This window comes from Camelus ferus, chromosome 30 (assembly GCF_009834535.1).
Source record: "Camelus ferus isolate YT-003-E chromosome 30, BCGSAC_Cfer_1.0, whole genome shotgun sequence".
Classification (NCBI taxonomy): domain Eukaryota; kingdom Metazoa; phylum Chordata; class Mammalia; order Artiodactyla; family Camelidae; genus Camelus; species Camelus ferus.
In genome coordinates, this window is record NC_045725.1 from 14563896 (window position 1) to 14581654 (window position 17759).

The 17759-nt window shown below is 49.9% G+C and overlaps 1 protein-coding gene across 6 annotated transcripts in view; it reads right to left on the reverse strand.

The window, feature by feature from the left end:
* ZBTB7C (zinc finger and BTB domain containing 7C) overlaps positions 1 to 17759 on the reverse strand; it is a 314920-nt gene that overhangs the window by 14373 nt on the left and 282788 nt on the right. The window contains exon 2 of one of the 6 annotated variants that reach the window (XM_032470487.1): positions 63 to 247. The exons of the other annotated variants lie outside the window; for them this stretch is intronic. Within the exon in view, the coding sequence (XP_032326378.1) occupies positions 63 to 157 (95 nt within the window). The 5' untranslated portion in view covers positions 158 to 247. The remainder of the gene's footprint in view (positions 1 to 62; positions 248 to 17759) is intronic. 6 annotated transcript variants of the gene reach the window in all.

Here is a 17759-nt window from a genome sequence, read left to right on the forward strand (position 1 = left end):
CTCCCCTCCCTCCCCCTGTGCTGGAAAGCCAGCCCTCCTTCCTCAGGTTTCTCCCATCTCACCTGCAGTTCAGAGCCCAGCTCACAAGCTGGGGCTTTTCACTGTACCACTGGGCTCTTCCCGGGACACCGAAGGCCCTTGGAGTGGGGCTTCTCATTGGGCAGCTGGCATCTGCCGTTTAGCAAAGGCTACAGAATCTTCTCTCGGGCACGATTTCACTGAATTCCACTTTGGGGGTGTGCGATTCCTGAACACGAGTATGGATGGCTATGTGAAACTCCGCTGCTCTGTGCGCTACGGGGATGGTGTTCGCAGCTGACTCACACGCTGTCTGCCAGGCCAGGCCCGGAGACGGAATTTTCTCTCATGACTCAGTGCTCCCGCTGGGAAAACACTTTGGTTTATTCCCTCTGACTCCTCACATTTTGCTACTTTTGGCTACTGATGTGGGCTGCAGTAACAATTGGTGACTTAACAGTTGCTGAGTTGTTCCCCACCCCCAACTTCAAATGTTAAAGTCTGAATCCCAGTATCTCAGAATGTTATTGTACTTGGAGGGAGGATCTTTAAAGAGGAATTGAGGTTAAAATGAGGTTGTATGGGTGGACCCTCCTCCAATATGACCGGTACCCTTACAAGAGGAGATTAGGACAGAGACACGCAGAGGGAAGACCTTGTGAGGACACCCGGAGGGAGGCAGCCATCTACAAATGGAAGACAGAGGCCTCAGAGGAAGCTAACCCTACCGATGCCTTGATCTTGGACTTCCAGCCTCCAGAACTGTGAGAAAATAAACCTCTGTCATTTAAACCTCAGTCCACGGTAATTTGTTACAGTTTAGCAAACTGATGTAGCTACTAGGATTCTTTAATTTAATTAGTTAATTAATTAATTTTTAATTAGGAATCTAAAAAAACAATTTTGTGGCCCATTTTCAGCAAGAGGATGGGGGCTTTATGATACGTGCTTCAACTTCTGAACTTACGGCTGGCTTCATCTTCGTTAATGAAGTTTGCAATTCTTCATTTGCAGTTCTTGATTTTTTTAAAAATATACTGACATCCTATGTATATCTGTGAGCCATTTGACCTATAAATATTTACATTCAATGTTAACTTCGCGTGCACTGTTAATTGATCACGTCTGTATTCTGTCACTCTCATGGAACCATATCGCTGTGGGGAGAAGCCTCCTCTGAGACAGCTCAACATTATACATACATTAAACATGAAGTGTGGCCAGTGATGGCCACCAGGAGGGAGGGGTGCAGGATGGAGGACAACGGACATCCCCTCCCTCCAGGGAGCAGAACCCACAGCCCAGGTCAGCAGACTCAACATGGATAACAGGCTGCCTCAATTTTTACTCCAGAGCACGGAGGGCAAAGTTTGGTCGTGTCTCGTTGGTAAATCCTAGCAAAGGTCCTTACCCTGGTGCAGTTACAGTGGGGCGAAAAGGAAAAGATAAATGAAGCCTGGGAGCCCCACACCCCAGTAGCAAGGGCCTTGGGGAGCCCAACACACTTATCTTCTGGATGTTTCTGCCCTAAGAAGGCAGATTCAGTGGAAGGGGAGGAGGGATACGTGTCAGTCCCACAATACAGGCCCCGAGTGGGGCCGGGAGGCACCAGGGCCCTGGTGGGGTGTGGAGGGTGCTGGGTGCTCTTCCCTCCCCCTTCTCCTCCATGGATGGCAGATGGCCTTAGCCTCCTCTGAGCAATCCCACCTGCATGGCACAGGAAACTGTATTCAATATCTTATAATAACCTATAATGGAAAATAAACCGCAGGTGCTCAAGCGGTTTCCCAGAGCGAAGGCCAACCTGTGTTCCTCCTTCTCATCTTTAAAAGGGCAGGCGACCCCGCAGGCCATGCGTTCATTCCCTAAATGGTCATTGGGTTTCCTCCTGTGCCCAGCACTGCCCGGGGCACCGGCAATGCACAGAGGGCAGACCAAGCAGGCAGCTGTTCTGTGACAAAGATGCAGCACGAGTCATCGAAGAGGGATGAGCTATCACCACACACCAATCAGAGTGGCTAAAAAAATAGCAGAGTGACAACAGCAAATGCTGGCGAGGATGTGGGGAAACCAGATCACTCACACACCTTGCTGGTGGGAATGTAGAGTGGTACAGCCTCCCTGGAAACCATTTTGGTGATTTCTTAAAAAACTGAATATGGGAACTTCTGGCTCAGCAAACACACTCTTGAACAATTATCCCAAAGAAATGAAAACTTACGTCCACACAGTGCAGGTCAATGTTTTTCACAGCTTCATGCATGAGAGTCAATAACTGAAAAGAACCCAGATGTCCTCCAGTGGGTGAACGGTTGGAGAAACTGCACCAGCCCTAGCACCAGTCAGCAACAGAAAGGGATGAGCTATGGACACATTAGAAAGCTGGGTGACCAGAGTGAAAAAAGCTGGTGCCAACAGGTTACATGCTGTGTGATTCCATTTGTATACCAGTCTTAAGGTGACAAGATTATAGAAATGGAGTACAGATGAGTGGTTGTTAGTGGCTAAGAAGGAGCTGGGGCAGGAGGGAGGTGAGAGGGTATCAAAGGGCAACAGGAGGGGTCCTCCTGGTGATGGGGATCTTCTGTAGCCTGTTCTGTATCAATGTCAATGTCTTGGTTGATGTCATTATGGTTTTGAAAGAGAGAAAACTGGGTAAAGTGTACCTGGGATGTCTGTATTATTTGTTAAAACTACATGTGAATTAACAGTTTTGTCAAAATAAACAAGTTTAATTTTTAAAAAACCCAAATGATAGGAAATAAACTTAATCAGTCAATCTTTCTCCCCCCAACTTCTGTCCTCTGTCTATAGCAGTGCCTGGGGCCGTGTGGGGGAGACTACTTCATTCGGGGTGGTCAGGGAAGGCTTCCAGGAGGAAATGTCATTTGAGCTTATGCCTGGATGGTGAGAAGGATCCAGTCATAGGATGAAGTGGGGAGCAGTGTTCCAGACTGTGGGAATAGCAAGCATAAAGCAGGCAGTCCCACCAAGGTGCTCCAGGTCTCGGGGGCCAGGTTATGCTCTGAATGGCCCTGTTTAACTTGGTTCTTTCTACTGAGAAACCATTCCACTTCTGCATCTCTCTGAGGGGGCTCAGAATGGACCGCACCTACCTAGATCCACTTGAGAGCCTGTGTAGGACTCCCCTCCTTCCCTCTGACCAGGGAAGGTGTCCCCAGACCTCAGGCCTCAATTGTCTGTGCTGTAGAGAGCTCTGAGTCTGCCTTCTGCTGTCCAGAGAAGGAGACAATCTTTTTTTTTTTTTTTAATATAACTGACATCATCCTTTATTTTATCTTATTGAAATATAGCTGTAATTGATTTACAATGCTGTGTTAGTTTCAGGCGTACAGCAAGGTGATTCAGATATATAAAAGGAGAACAGATGAGTGGTTGTTAGTGGCTATATATATATATTCAGATTATTTTCCATTATAGGTTATTATAAGGTATTGAATACAGTTTCCTATGCTATACAGTAAATTCTTGCTGCTTATCTATTTTATTTATAGTAGTTTGTATCTGTTAATCTCAATCTTCTAGTTTATCCCTCCTCCCACCCCTTCCCCCTTTGGTAAACAGAAGTTTGTTTTCTATGTCTATGAGTCTGTTTTATTTTTGTACATAGATTCATTTGTATTATCTTTTAGATTCCATATGTAAGTGATATCATATGGTATTTGTCTTTCTCTGTCTGACTTACTTCACTTAGTATGATTATCTCTAAGTCAATCCATACTGCTGCAAATGACAATATTTCATTCTTTTTTATGGCTGAATAATATTCCACATATATATCACATCTTATTAAACCAATCATCTTTTACCAATTATCTGGCACTTGGGTTGTTCCCATGTCTTGATTATTGTAAATAGTGCTGCTATGAACATTTGGGTGCATATATCTTTTCAAATTAAAGTTTCCTTCTTTGGGGGATTTATGCCCAGGAGTGGGATTGTGGGATCATATGGTATCTCTATTTTCAGTTTATAAAGGAGTTTCCATACTGTTCTCCATAGTGGCTGCACCAATTTACATTCCCACCAACAGTGCAGGAGGGTTCCCTTTTCCCCACATCCTAGGAGAGAACCTTCCTGAGGCTCCATCCTTCCCCGTACACCCTGCTGCAATGCTGGGAGCCAGAGGGAATGCAGAGGGCTCGGGAAACTAGGGCCAGCTGACAGGCTCAAGGCCAAGTGGCTCCTTCAGGGCAGCCATGGGGTCCCAGGAGGGTGGCTTTGTGGGCAGCTGGGCTGAGGGCCAGCAGACAGCCTCTCTGAGTCCTGGTCAGAGGGGAGACCTCACATCTGGGCTACATTTGGTTCTGAAGGCTTGGAGCCAGGTGCAGGGTGACCTTCTCAGCAGTGGGTAAGAGGACTCAAGGTCGCAGGGCTCCGCCTCCTTGGCCCCCAGTTCCCCACTTCAGATGCTCGGGCCCCCTGGGGCAGACTGGGAGGCTAGGGCAGGGCCTGCACCAGCACCTTTACCCTGCAGACCGAGTTCCAGCCCTACACAATGGGTTTCCCAAATGCGGGATTGGGACCCCATCTGCCCTCAGGCCTGCTAAGTCTTCACAATAACTGGGATTAGCTCCTATTATGATCATCATCCCCATTTTACAGGTGAGATAAATGAGGTAGCAAAGGATAAATCACCCAGATAGTAAGTTACAGCATAGAGATCTGTGCCCACAGGCTGACTCCCCAGGACATGCTCTCAACCACAACCCATCTAGCCCCTGCATCGGACCCACGAAGGTAATCAAGGATGGGCAGGAGTCTCTGCTAATGCCCCCGAGGGGCCCAGCCTCTGGGCATTCACAGGTGCTCAGAGGCGCCCTGGTGGAGCGTAGGAAGGAAGTAGGTCAGCAGGGAGGTGTCCCTCCCTTCCTGGGAGGGCCGAGCAGGCAGGGCTTCAGTGCAGGGGAGGTCCTCCAGGAGGCTCGGCCAGGCTCAGTGGCTGGGGTGTCCAGACCTCCCCGGCCCAGGCCACAGGGAGAGAGCTGAGAGCCCAGGGAGTGCCTGCTGCCCCTCGGACAGTCTCCCCTGCTCTGCGGAGGTGGCCCCCTTGGTGGGGTTTTGGCAAAACTCTGCCGCGTGGTGGGCGGCGGGGAGGAAGAAATGGAGCAGAGGCTCAGCCAGGCTTTCCCACCCCACCTTCTGACCACTACTGTGAGCGGATGGTCACCTGGATGGGCTGAGTGACCATGACATACCCCCAGATGTGTCCCTAATACCCCCCTGCAACCCCTACTCTCCAGTCTGCAAACATGAATCCTGCTTCTCAGCCTCCCTGCCTTTACTCGCGCTGAGAGAACACCCCACAATTTGCATCTCCAGCATCTCCAGGGGTCAAGGCCCCACTCAGATGACCCTTTCCCCATCTCTCAATTCAGATGTAGGGCCTCTCCAGCTTTCGGTTCTCCTGAACACTTGATTTTTCCTGTCATTGATTTTACGCTGCCTTGTCCTGTCACTAATTTTATGTGTGTCTTAGCTTCTCTGCTAGATTGGAAGCTGCTCCAGGGTAGACCATTGTTACAACACTTAGCACAGTCCAGGCACACAGTTGGTGAAGGTCGATGGCAGGACTCAGCAGGGCTGAAATTACAGTTGGGCAGGTTGTTCACTGTACAAGAGCACCCCATCAAAGGGGGTAGCAGGCTCAAAGATGGCCCCCTGGGATTCTTGCCTCCCAGTGGCAAGAATTCATACCCTCGTGTGGTCCCCTCCCATGTGAATAGGGCTGACCTGTGTAACCAATGGGATTTGTAAGTGACGATGTGTGACTTCTGAGGTGGGGTCATAAAAGACATGGCTGTGTCAACCTGGCTGTCTCTCGGGTCAGTCCCTTTAGGGGATGCCAGCTGCCATGTCAGGACAGTGGCAGCCCTATGGAGAGGTTCACGTGGCAAGAGGCTGAGCAGATCCACGTCGCCAGCTGTGTGAAGGAGCCACCAGGAAAGTGGGTCAGTCAGCCCCAGTTAAGCCTTTAAATGACAGCAGCTCCGCTGACATCCTGACTGCAACTTCATGAAAGACACTGAATTAGAACCACTTATCAAAGCTGCTTCTGAGTTCCTGACTCACAGAAACTGAGAGATAGTCAATTTTTACTCTTGTTTTAAGTTGCCAAATTTTGGAGTAATTTTTTATGCAGCAATGGATAACGAATCCAGGGGCACGATCTACTTCATAGACATTATAGATCTGTGATATCCGTCATGATGTATTCTGGCAGTTGAATGCTGCCTTCTAACAAGATCAGTGTATTACAACGCTCGTTTGATAAATGGAAGTAGATGTATTCAGGAAGTGACCTTTTTCTAATTCCCATGAAACTACCACAACGTAGCGGGGTCCTGAGCCTCAGAGGAAATTCTCATTGGAAAAGACTGTGAATGAAATGCCTCTCCAACTACTAAGTAAAAAGCCCAAATCAGTAAAACTCCAGGAAGTTAGTTCTTTCAAATAAGTTTTCCTGCTTGCTAAGGGCTTATTCCTTTAAAGACAAAAATATTTGTAAATGTTTTCCAGGAAAAGTTCCAACAATTCCTTAAACATTCTCCCACCTGCTTAAATAGAGGAGCTGCAACCTGTTGGCGGGGTTGCAGTGGTCAGTGTCTCATCTGAGCCCACCGAGGGATGAGAGTCCCGCCCCTACACTAGATGTCCCACCCCCTGTGCTCTTGGAGCCTGGTCTGCTTGGGACTCAGAATCACGACCACAGCTGAGTGACTTTGGGAGCACCCCCCAACCCCAACCTCTCTGGGCTCTTTTCTCATCTTGTCATTGGATGGACACGAGAAATCTGATAACCAGCATCATGACCACCAGGATCTAGAAGCACAAAGTGGATCTGGCGATGAGGAGAGGGCAACAGGCCTGGGGGACTCTGGACTTGAAGGCTGGTCTGTCCAGCAATGACTTCTGTCCGTGGCATGGTTTGGAGACTTTGACCCATTCCTGGAGGAACAGATGTAACCGCGGAGCTGGGGGCTGTTTTTCCTGGCAGGAGGTAGTGGGGGAAGGGGAGACTGTGACTTGCCGTTTCATTGACTCTTTGGGAAGAAGTGCCCCGACTCTGCGTGTGCTCTGGGAGCTTCCCTGGTGACCCCAGGATTCCCATGCCGGGAGGCCCTGCAGCCAGAAATATTCCATGCCTGGCCCCCAGCTTCCTTCTCAGATCCTCTACCCCCCACCTTGCATCTCTCCCATCGCCCAAGCCAGGGCACTCTGTCTCCAAGAATAACACGCTCAGGAAAGAAAATTACACACACGTGAAAAACAAAACCTCTCAACAGCTAAGAGAGGCTTGATGCAAAATACGAACCTCTGGTAGGAAGGAGATAGAAAAAGCACAGAGCCCAGAAATAAAGGGAGAGACGGGCAGGGAACAGGAGTCCGAAATGGAGAAAGGAGGTTAAAGAGGAAGAATGTGGGGCAGTAAAACCTTTTCAGGTATCGTCCCCATTCTAGGGGACATTCCCGCCACAGCCTCCCTAGGCCTCTGCCCTCAGTGGAAGGTTCTAGAGCTCAGGTATATCCAAGTAACCTCATCTCTGGCTTTGGTTTATTCAACTGGAACATGAGACCATCACTGACCTCAGGTGGCCTACCTGCCTTCCGGTCTCTAGGGAGACGGGGTGCCCTCAGCCCACCAGCTAAAGATGGGGAGGGGTGCTTCTGTGAGAGGAACAGAGGAGAACTGGGGGTGGAAGGGGAGAGGGGGACTTCACCTTACAGAGATGCATTATAGAAACCTGGCTCCAAACTGGTTTTTTGAGTGTGACTTGAATGTCTTTTTTTATTTGTGTCCCATTCTAATAACGAAATCAAGCAAGCCAGGTTATAATAGTAATCAATACCAGCCACCATTTATCGATTGCCTGTAACATGCCGGTCATCGCACCTCTAGTCCTTCTTCAACCAACACAACCCTGAAAGATACATATTTTTATCATCATCTCCAATTTAGAGATAAAGAAAGAGTACGGACTGGGCAAATGACTTGCCCGACGCCACACAGTGTCTGAGCCAGGACGTGAACCCAGCTGCATTCGATGCCAAAGCTCAAGTTCATTTCCCTTTACCGTGCTGCCCCTTACAAAGTCCAACCTGTGGGTAGGGGGATTTGGACCCTCCCCTGCAAAGACTGTGTCTTACTTTAGCGATCTGATCAGAGCCGGGGCTGAGGGATGTGCACCAAGAACCTGAGACCCACACAAGCCAGGGGGGCTCAAGACTGAGTGGTATGGACAGGGAGTGAGAGGTATGGACAGGAAAGCAGCAGACCCCTGTGGCCTGGGGGATCAAGGCAGGCTTCCAAGAGGAGGGGCCTGGTCTAAGCTGCAAAGGATAGAGAAAATTTCGCTGGACAGAGAGGCAGGAAGGACCTGCCCCATATCATTTGAATGTAGAAAGGTTTCAATTTCCAGAATCCTGTCTGAAAATGTGTTTAGCCTGGATCCCGAGTGGGATCACACAAGAAGCTGTTCGCAGCCAGCGTGTGCCTGGAGTTGACTGACAGCCATCTGACAACAGGGCAAGGCTGAGTGGTGAGGGCCCTGCTCTCAGACCTCCTGGGTCCACATCCTGGCACCCACTGGTCACCTCTGGGACTTGGTATCATCACCTTCCTGAGCTCAGTTTCTTCATCTGCGCAATGGTGATAACTGTCTACCCCACCGAGTTGCTGGGCGGATCAAATGAGGGAAGGCACATAAAGTGCACCTGGTACAGAACAAGTGCTCAACTAGTGCTCGCAATTGCGAAGTCCAGGAGGGACACAGACCCCTAACAGGGGTCCTACCGAGGGAACCGCCCTCCGTATACTTTTGCAGAGATCTGTCTACGCTATTGAAGCAACTCTCCCAAAGACACTGCTGGGGCCACTGCGACATGTGTAGAGCATTGCAATCTTCCAAGGTCCTTTCATATCTTCTGTTTCATATACTCCTAACCCAATGAGGCAGCCAAGGCTGGTTTACACTTTATGCCCATTTTACAGATGAGGAAAATGAGGCACAGAGAGGAGTCTATGGCGCGGATGCAGAGAGGAGTCAAGGTCACAAGGCACATTAATGTCAGAGCCAGAACTAGAACTACGGTGTTCTGATGCCCAAGCCAGTGCCCCCAGCTAGGTGTGGGGCAGCCTGGCTAGTAGGTGCCCTCTGTTCTAGGATTGGTTTTACTATAGATATGAAGTGCAGGGATAGGCAAATTATGCATATAGTCCTGCTGTCCTCAGTTTGCTTATCTAGGAAATGGGGAAGTAATTGCAAGGATGTCATCTGCTCCAGGCAGGGTTTGTTTCTTATCTGTCTGTATCATTCCTGGAACGCCATCAAGCAGGAACACGGAAGACGCTGAGTGATTGAGATCGGTTCATATACGGTGGGGATAGCCTTTATGTCACAAAAGGCAGTGGGTGGCCCCAACACTCTGCCTTGGGGACACCTGACATTTGAACAAAGCCCTATCATTTGTGAAGTATTTATGTTTATTCATTTCATCCTTACTATGATCCCCATTTGACAAGCATCAGAGAGACTAAGTAATTTGCTCCAAGTCACACAGGTAGAAAACAGAGGGGCAGGGACTTGATTTCCGTTCCAGTCCCATCTCTTGCCCATCCTCCACGGTGGCTTTGGTGATGTGACTCTCAGGACAATTCTGTTGCTATGATCCACAAGCCCAGCACCTCCCTGAATTGTGCTCAGATCAGCATATCTGGGGCCCAGGATGATGCTTCCATCTGCCAAATCCCCAGGGCAGGCTGGCCCCAGCTGGCAGGCTCCCACTGCCCTGGGAGCGGCCCTCCCCCCTCTCCAGCCTCCGGCTCCTCCCCTGCCTGGGCCTGGAGCTTCAGAGCCGACTGGCAGAATTAGTGCCTGCCACGAGAGAGTGGGTGGGATAGCACAGGGGCACAGAAGGGATGTGGGTTTTTTCCCCCAGATTTGGGAATAAGGCTGGGTAGAAGCTACCTGCCTCCTTCAAGCAAGTTCTTAGTCTCTGGCACAGCAACCTACAAGGGGCTGGTGGGCTAGGGCAGGAGAGAGGGCAGGGAAGCCTGGCTCAGGCAGCTGGCCAGCCCCATTAGATCTCGGCTGGGCGCGCCCTACCCTGCCCTTGGCAGTTCCCCTAAGCAGGGCAGCCACACCCCTTGGCCCCGGAATGCCCCAGAGGCTGGGGCCAGACATGTGGGCTGGAAGGTTGGGCGGGGCCTCCTCAGCTTCCAGCCTGCGCCCTGCCCGCAGGAGCACCCCAGGCACAGTGCTCACAGCTGGGTGAAGCCAGCCCCACCTGCTCTGCCACCCTGCCAGGACATGCCTGGAGCCCACGGTCCCCAGCTCAGCCTCGGGCCCCAGGCTTGGAGCTGGTTGGTTTCTGTGGAATGAGCTCTGGGCCTCCCTTCTCTGCCAAAGGTGACGGCCGTGCCAGATGTTCCCTTACAGCTGGAATGCAGGCCTTCTCTGCCTCACATGGCCATGCTCCCCCATTCTCTTCCCCCCCAGTGCCTGCCCCCCAACCCCACCCATAGGACCAGACATGAGAGGGAAGAGGCCAGGCCTGGCAGCCACTCCTGGGCTCTCTTCGTGCACAGACAGGTATTCCTGGTGTCCCCACACCTGGGGGCCTGAGCTGCTTCTTCTGTGACCAGGCATTCCAGTCCCTGCCTCACTGTCCTCTGAAGCCCCTGGCTTAACTCTGCTGCGAGTCTGCTGAGCACATCCACTTTTCTCTATACATCTTCCTCGGATCCTGGGGACAGAGGGAATTATCTGGCTCATTTCACTGGTGAGAAACCTACGCTCATGCTGGTGAACTGACTCCACATGGCCACAGTACTAGATAAGTGACCGAGACTCCAAACCTCCTGACTTGTCACCCAGACTCTGTCCACTGTTTCATGCTGTATCCATCCTTTGTCACCCCGAACCTCACCATCATCACCACCTCCACACCCTACATGGGTTTGGTTTTATCAGAACAAGATCTAGAACCCCCACCCCCCAGCCCTGCTGCCCTAAACTCCATCACAACCATGGGAGTTTGGGGGCGGGGCAAAAGACAGGGTGGGCTCCTCTCCCTCTACATTCTTACAGGGAGGAAACTCACAGACTTGGGGGTACCTCAAAGGGCGGTCTGAGTGATGGGCAAGGAAGGGCGAGGGGCAGGTCTGCACCTGGGCTTTGGTGCTGAGGGTGGAGCAGGGGCGTCTGAGTGTCAGAGCTGTTTAATCTCCCCCTAGAGGAACCTGTTCTTCACAGCATCTGGGTGAACCCAAAGTGGGTTTTCCCGGGCCCCTGCCCCCATCCCCTCATCCAAGGGGTAGCTTGGAGCCTTTGACTTCTCAAAGCACTTCCACTTCTGTGGTGGCAGGCTAGGCCAGCATTATATCCATTTTACAGATGAAGAAACAAAGTGAAGTGAGGTTAAGGTCACGAAGTCCAGCAATGATGCTGGGGAGTTCACACATCCCCCAAGGCCATTAATCTGGGGGCCCGTGCCGTGGGGTAACCTTGTAGGAAAGACAGGAAGGGTGGGTTGTCTAAGGGGCTGCATGACCTGGAGCGGGGCTGCGGGGCTGAGGCCGGCAGAGCGCAGCGGTGGGGAGGGTCCCACTGCTGGAGTGCTGGCTGGGCTGGCGGCGGGAGTCTGGGCCAGACAAATAAGCGGTGCCCCTTCCAACTGCTGTTCTTTAATTATTTATTCATCCTTTATTTATTAGCGGGCGAGGTGGGGGGAGGGGGGAAGACTTGGTCTCTTTTAAGAAAAATCGCACACCTCTTTATGTTCCAAACAAAGGATTTACTGTTGTGTTTATTACAGGCGATTTCCCAAGCCAGAAAGCTCCTTGGGAGGCTTATTAAACCTTATTAAACCACTGAAAATTTAGATAATAAAATAAATCACTTGTTTCTCATAAACAGCACTGCGCCCTGGGTTACTGAGTTTCAGAAGCCTGGCTGCCCCGGCTGCCTTTTCAGGAGGGGTCCGGGCTGGTGGGCCCGCGGGCTCTGCTCCCCACAGCCATGGCCACGGCCACAGGCTCACTGCGGGGTGGGGGGTGGGCAGGCGGGGGCCACACAGAAGCCGCCTGGGAGCCCTATTCTTTTTAGCATCTCTGCCCAAAGGGGCCGCCTCCTGCAGAGGAGCGGGAATGGTTTCCATTCTGAGAGTTACTTAAGGAGTTGTGTCTGGAGTGGGTTAAGAGGCACCACTAACTTCAACCCGTCCTGGGGATGTATTTCAGCGTCTCTTCTAGAAGTCACCAAGGCGGCAGCCACACAGCCTGCCAGCCTCCACGCGGTCATCGCGGCCCCGCCAGGGGGCCTCATGGTGGGAGAAGGGAAAGCGGGGCCAGGTGGGAGGGTCAGAGCTGGAGCAGGGAAAAGCCGAGTCCTGTCTGGGGAAAGGATGTGAAGAATAAGGGCTGAGAAATGCCCAGGTGTGCAGTCGGCAGAGAGGGGCTAAAACCCTTTTGGGGAGGAAGTACTTACACTTAATCTCTGCTCTGCAACTGAGTCACAGGTGACCTTCGACTGGCCAAGTTCCCTCTCTCAGCTTCAGTGTCTTCCATGATGCAAGACTAGGAGGCTGCCCACACGCTCGATGGTTCTATGGTGTCCTCCAGTGAACCCACTTAAATAGTTTGGTTCTAGGGTGGATCCTCGGATTCTGAGGTCATGAATAGCTCAAGCTCTGCTGTCTTGGGACTGCTGTGCCCGACTGTGGGTTTCCCGATTCTATCCCCATGCCCCCACCCCAGGCGTCTCAGGGACGCTGCCCAGTTACATGGGAAATGTGTGAACACACGTTAGGTTTTCAGAGGTCAAGTGTTCTACAGATCACGGTAGGATTAGCATTTGACCACACTGGGCAGAGTGATGGACACTCAACAGCTTGGTAAAAGATGCCTGATACGTTCCCTCACCCTGGTCAGGGGTGGGAGGAGGGCAGGCTGACTCTGGGTTTATCTTCTGAGCTCTCAGTCAGTGGCCAAGGACCGGCCTGGAGCTGGAAAGCGGCTGGGCAGGGTCTGGAATTTGCTTCTCCAGAATGCGCCCTAATTCATTACAAATAACCCCAGAGGCCCTGTGTGGGGAGTGTGGAGGGACAGGCACCCAGCTTGACCGAGGTACAGTATCTGGGAGGTAGAGGGTTACTTCTGAGATTCCTCCCACTGATACTGATGGAAGGAAACTAGTGACTGAGACGTATTGAGTGCTCTGTGTTTCGGAGCAAGTCGCTGTCCTAAATATTTTACATATATTCTCTCTTTTAATCCGCTCCAAAACCCATTTTTCAAATAGAGAAACTGAGGCAGAGGTGGGACTTGAACCCAAGCCATTCGTTGGCCTCCAGGTTTCCTAAGCAGTCGGCGAGGCTGCCTCTTTGCCAGCTCCTGTAGCATTTACCCATCTGGGGCTGGAGAAGTAGGGATGAACGGGATGGAATTTCTGGCCTTAGAAGTCACAGAGGAGTAGGAGCTACAGACAGCAGTGCAAAGGGCGAGCCCAGAGGTGTGGACAGGGCCCTGTGGGGGCAGGGCCGAGGGGCAGGGACCCGCCGGCTCAGGGAGGGGACTCCACTGAGGAAGTGATGGCTTGGAGAGGAGGCCTCAGATGCACTAGGTCTGTGTAAGAGGCGATGGGAAGGAAGCTTCTGGACTGGAGAGGAATCTGCCTGGGGCTGCATTTCAGGAGATGTCAGCAACAGGCAGTCCTGGGAGGGCAGGGAAGGGCGGCTAGAAGCCAGCTAGGATAGTGTATCTCTGAGCCACCCAGCTGCTCCCTATTACTCACAGCCACACCCCTGCCCCTCTCCCCACCGCGGACCCTGGGTGGGTCGGGGGTGGGTAGAAGCTCCGGAGGGAGGGAGGAAGGAGGGCAGAGTCGCCCAGGCCTCATCCAGGTGTAGGAGGCCCTAGTTAAGCCTTGGCTCTTGAAAAACAAGTCTGCCTCCCTGCCGCTCGCTGTCCACTTTGATTTGGAGACAAGGCCCGGATCAGCGGTCCAGCCAGATGGCCTCAAGGATCCCAGCCCTGCCTGTGTTTTCCAAAGGAAGTGAAACCTCAGATTTGCCTCAGAACTTACACTTTTCTTCTAAGCACTCACCATCCGCCACGAGAACCGCCTAGCATTTGGCTGGAAGGACCAACTGGAAGCTTGCAATTTTCAGGCTTAATTGCACAGTTACGTATAATATTATTATATAGAACTTTTATTGCACTGAGAAAGTCCAAGCATTTCCTTTTCTTATTTATACTTGTGCCCAGTTCCTCCTTGGCTATAATTTCCCCACTTGCCTGCTGCAGAAGCTGACAGCTGTTTGGTTCCAGGAGCCCTCTCCAAAGAAAGGGCAATTAGGATGTGAGTGGAAACTCATTTGTCACAAACGGTTTACTCGTGAAATATCCGTCAATTCACAGATGTTACTGATCACACACCACATCCTGACCGGGGTCCATGCTCTTTGGGGCTCTAAACAAGACCCTGCCTCTACTTTTGAGGGGCTGCTGGCTTTTCTGAGCAGATAAGACTAACTCACAGCAAACTATTAGAGAGAAACAGGAACCAGGAAGGAATCTGGTATGGGCTGCGTCTTACAACGCAGGATGCAGGAGCCAGTAAGTTGTTGTGGGAGCCAGTAAGTCGTAGATGAGTGTCTGGGCTACACAGCTGTCTGTGCAGGACTCCAGCGCCAGGCTGCAGTGATGGAGAGACCGTGTGAGGGGGTGCAGCAAGCACCCCCTTTATGTTTGGTTTCCCCAGGGCACATCTCAGGGGACAGGAGCCTTCCTTCCTTCTGCCACATTTGTCCCCAGCCTCAGCAGCCAGAACCAAGGACTGGACTGTTTCAAAGCCTCTAGGGAGGGGGCTTCACCTGTCAGCACCTTACAACGTAACTCCCCCACCCTATTCCCCACCTGCCCCCATTCCGCCCCAACCACCACCACTCATCATCCATTCGCGGAAAGTTTTGGTCTCCAGACTATCATAAACTACAGTGAAAATATTCTCAAGGCTCGAGAATCCTAGTCTCTAGGATGAGAGAACCCCCCCACCCCAATCTCCCACTCCCCACCCCCTAGTCCTCAGCCCCCAGCCCAAAAAAGCCTGGCTGATATGCTGATGACCCAGAATGGGCTCAGCGATTTCTGGCACCCAGGAAGTCTCAAGATCAAAAATGTCGAAGAAATACAAGGTTAAAGAGTTACAATAGAGTTAGTGGACAAACATTATTTGCAGAGGATATGATTGGATACTTTCCTATACAAACAATGGACAAGTTCAAAAATATATTAGAGGATCCCATTTAATTGGCAATGACAATAGATACAGTATCGAGGAATAAGCACATAAACAATGTGCAAGATTCATACAAAGACCGTTTTCAAACATGACGGAAGCACTCTTTAGAAAGACTTAAACGGAAAGACATGCTACTGTTGGATAGGGAGCCACGATATTGTAAACATGTCAGTTCCCCGCAAATGGTTCAGTGAATGCAATATGGTCCCAATAAAAATATCAACCAGAATTTCTACTGAAATTAGATAAACGGACTCTAAAGTTCATATAGGAAAAATGAGCGTTTAAGAATAGCCAAGAGATTTTTGAAACAGATGATGAATGGGAGTAAGGGGACTAACCTTGCTAGAAATGAAAACACATTATAAAGCCATGAAAATAAAATATTTGGTACTGGATCATGAACAGAGAGACAGATCAATAAAATGTCATGGGCAGTCATAAACAGACTCACATCAATTCATATACATATGAATTTAGCAAATTACAAAGGTGGGATTTCAATTTTTATCTTAAGATGAACTTTTTCAATAAACGGGATTGGGACTACTGGCCAATCATGTAGGAAACAAAACAAAACAAAACAAACTTTGGATCCCTTCCCCACCCCTTACCACAAAGTAAATGACAGATATAGCAAAGATTTAAAGTTAAAAAATCATAAAAAAATTGGAGAATTGTTTCATAATCTCAAAGGGTCATGCTCTTCTACGTAAGACCCAAATAAGCTGGGGAAAATATTTGCAAAACATGATAAACAGCTAATTTCCTTTAGAGAGAGAGCTGATATGAAATCAGGAAAAGACCTGTAGCTTGCTAGAAAATTGCCAAAACTGTTCTAGCTTACAAAAAACATGGACAAGATCACAGAAAAAAATACAACCAGGTTTTAAATGTGAAAAATGCTCAGCATCACTCAGCATTAGAGACATAAAGATGACCTAGAAATAGGTTTAAATTCTGATGATCTAGTAATTTCCCTTATATTTACTTTACAGTTTCTTTATCACATGTACTCAACTTATATACAAAGATCATCCCTGATGCATTGTTTCTGTAGCCAAAGATTCTTAAGCAAAAATCAATGGAGGGTTGGCTGTATACATCACGGAGTACTACGCAACCATGAAAAAGAACAGGGTGTATTGTACGTGGATATGTGGGGATTAGCTCTAAGACTTAACTACAAAGAGTGCTGCATTGTGCATGGTTTGTTACCATGTTTGGAAAGAAAAAGATGACCATGTGCACCTATTTATTTCTTGGTAGACGCCCGGACTATCTTTGGGAAGATACACTAAAAACTGGGTACTAGTTCTTTCTGAGATAGTGTGAGAGAGCTGCTAGTGAGGGGTAGAAGGTAGATTTATATTTGAATATATATTCTGTAGTGATATTTGAATTTTAATGTCATTACTATGAAAAATGTTGAATGATTCGAATTCTCATCATTCTTTCACGAAGCTCCCAAAATCTTCTTTGGGATTGTTTGTGGTGTGTGATCACTACTGATTTGTTCTGGGGCCTTCCAGCTACTCTATCTCAGTTGATCTGTCTGTCAAATGGAATTAATGACACTGGGCTGTCTCTCTCCTAGGTGGTTGTGAGGATCAGATGAGGACTGGATGAGAACAGGCTCTGGCTGCTGTTGAGTCCTATAGGATATGACCGTGGGATATTAGGGGTGGCCCGTGTCCTCATCAGAATCTGCCTACAATATAGCCATGTTCCTGTGGCTAGAAGAGCAGGCTACGCATGGAGCTGGATTCCCCTATAATGGAAAAGCACATGATTCCAGCCCCAGGAGGTCATTTGTTAGTCTAACATTTATCACCCAGCAACTGAGAACACAGGGAAGAAAAGGAGCTGGGAGGTTGTTTCGACCCCATCCGAACTTCGAAAATCCTGGGAGGGTCTGGTTGCAAATGATAATCTTCAGGATGATCAAAACCTTTCTGCTTTCCAGTCAGCACCTATCACACATGTATGGACTCATTCATTATGCGCATTTTACAGATGTGTTTACTGAGCTCCAAAGGATTGAAGTGATTCATTCAAGGCACCCAGATGGTAAGAGGCTGAGCCTCCTGACCTGGATTTCCCAGTGCTCTCTGGCCTGGAATCTCTCTTTAAAGCTGGTCTGTGCACTGCCCTCTAAACACCATGTTCATTGTAGCCTCTGTGCCTTTTGCGTCAACCTGCCACACCTCCCAGCCCACCTCTCTTGTCATCCCAGTCTCTTCAAGACCGACCTTGAGTCTCATGTCTTCCCTGACACCCACTCCCTCTACCCCAAGGTGACTTTTCACCTTGTGTCAGCCAGGTTCCAGGGTGACCCCTCAATGATCCTCACTTCCCGGTATTCACGCCGTGTGAATTCCCTCCCACGTTATATCAATCCGGTCTGTGTGACCAGAG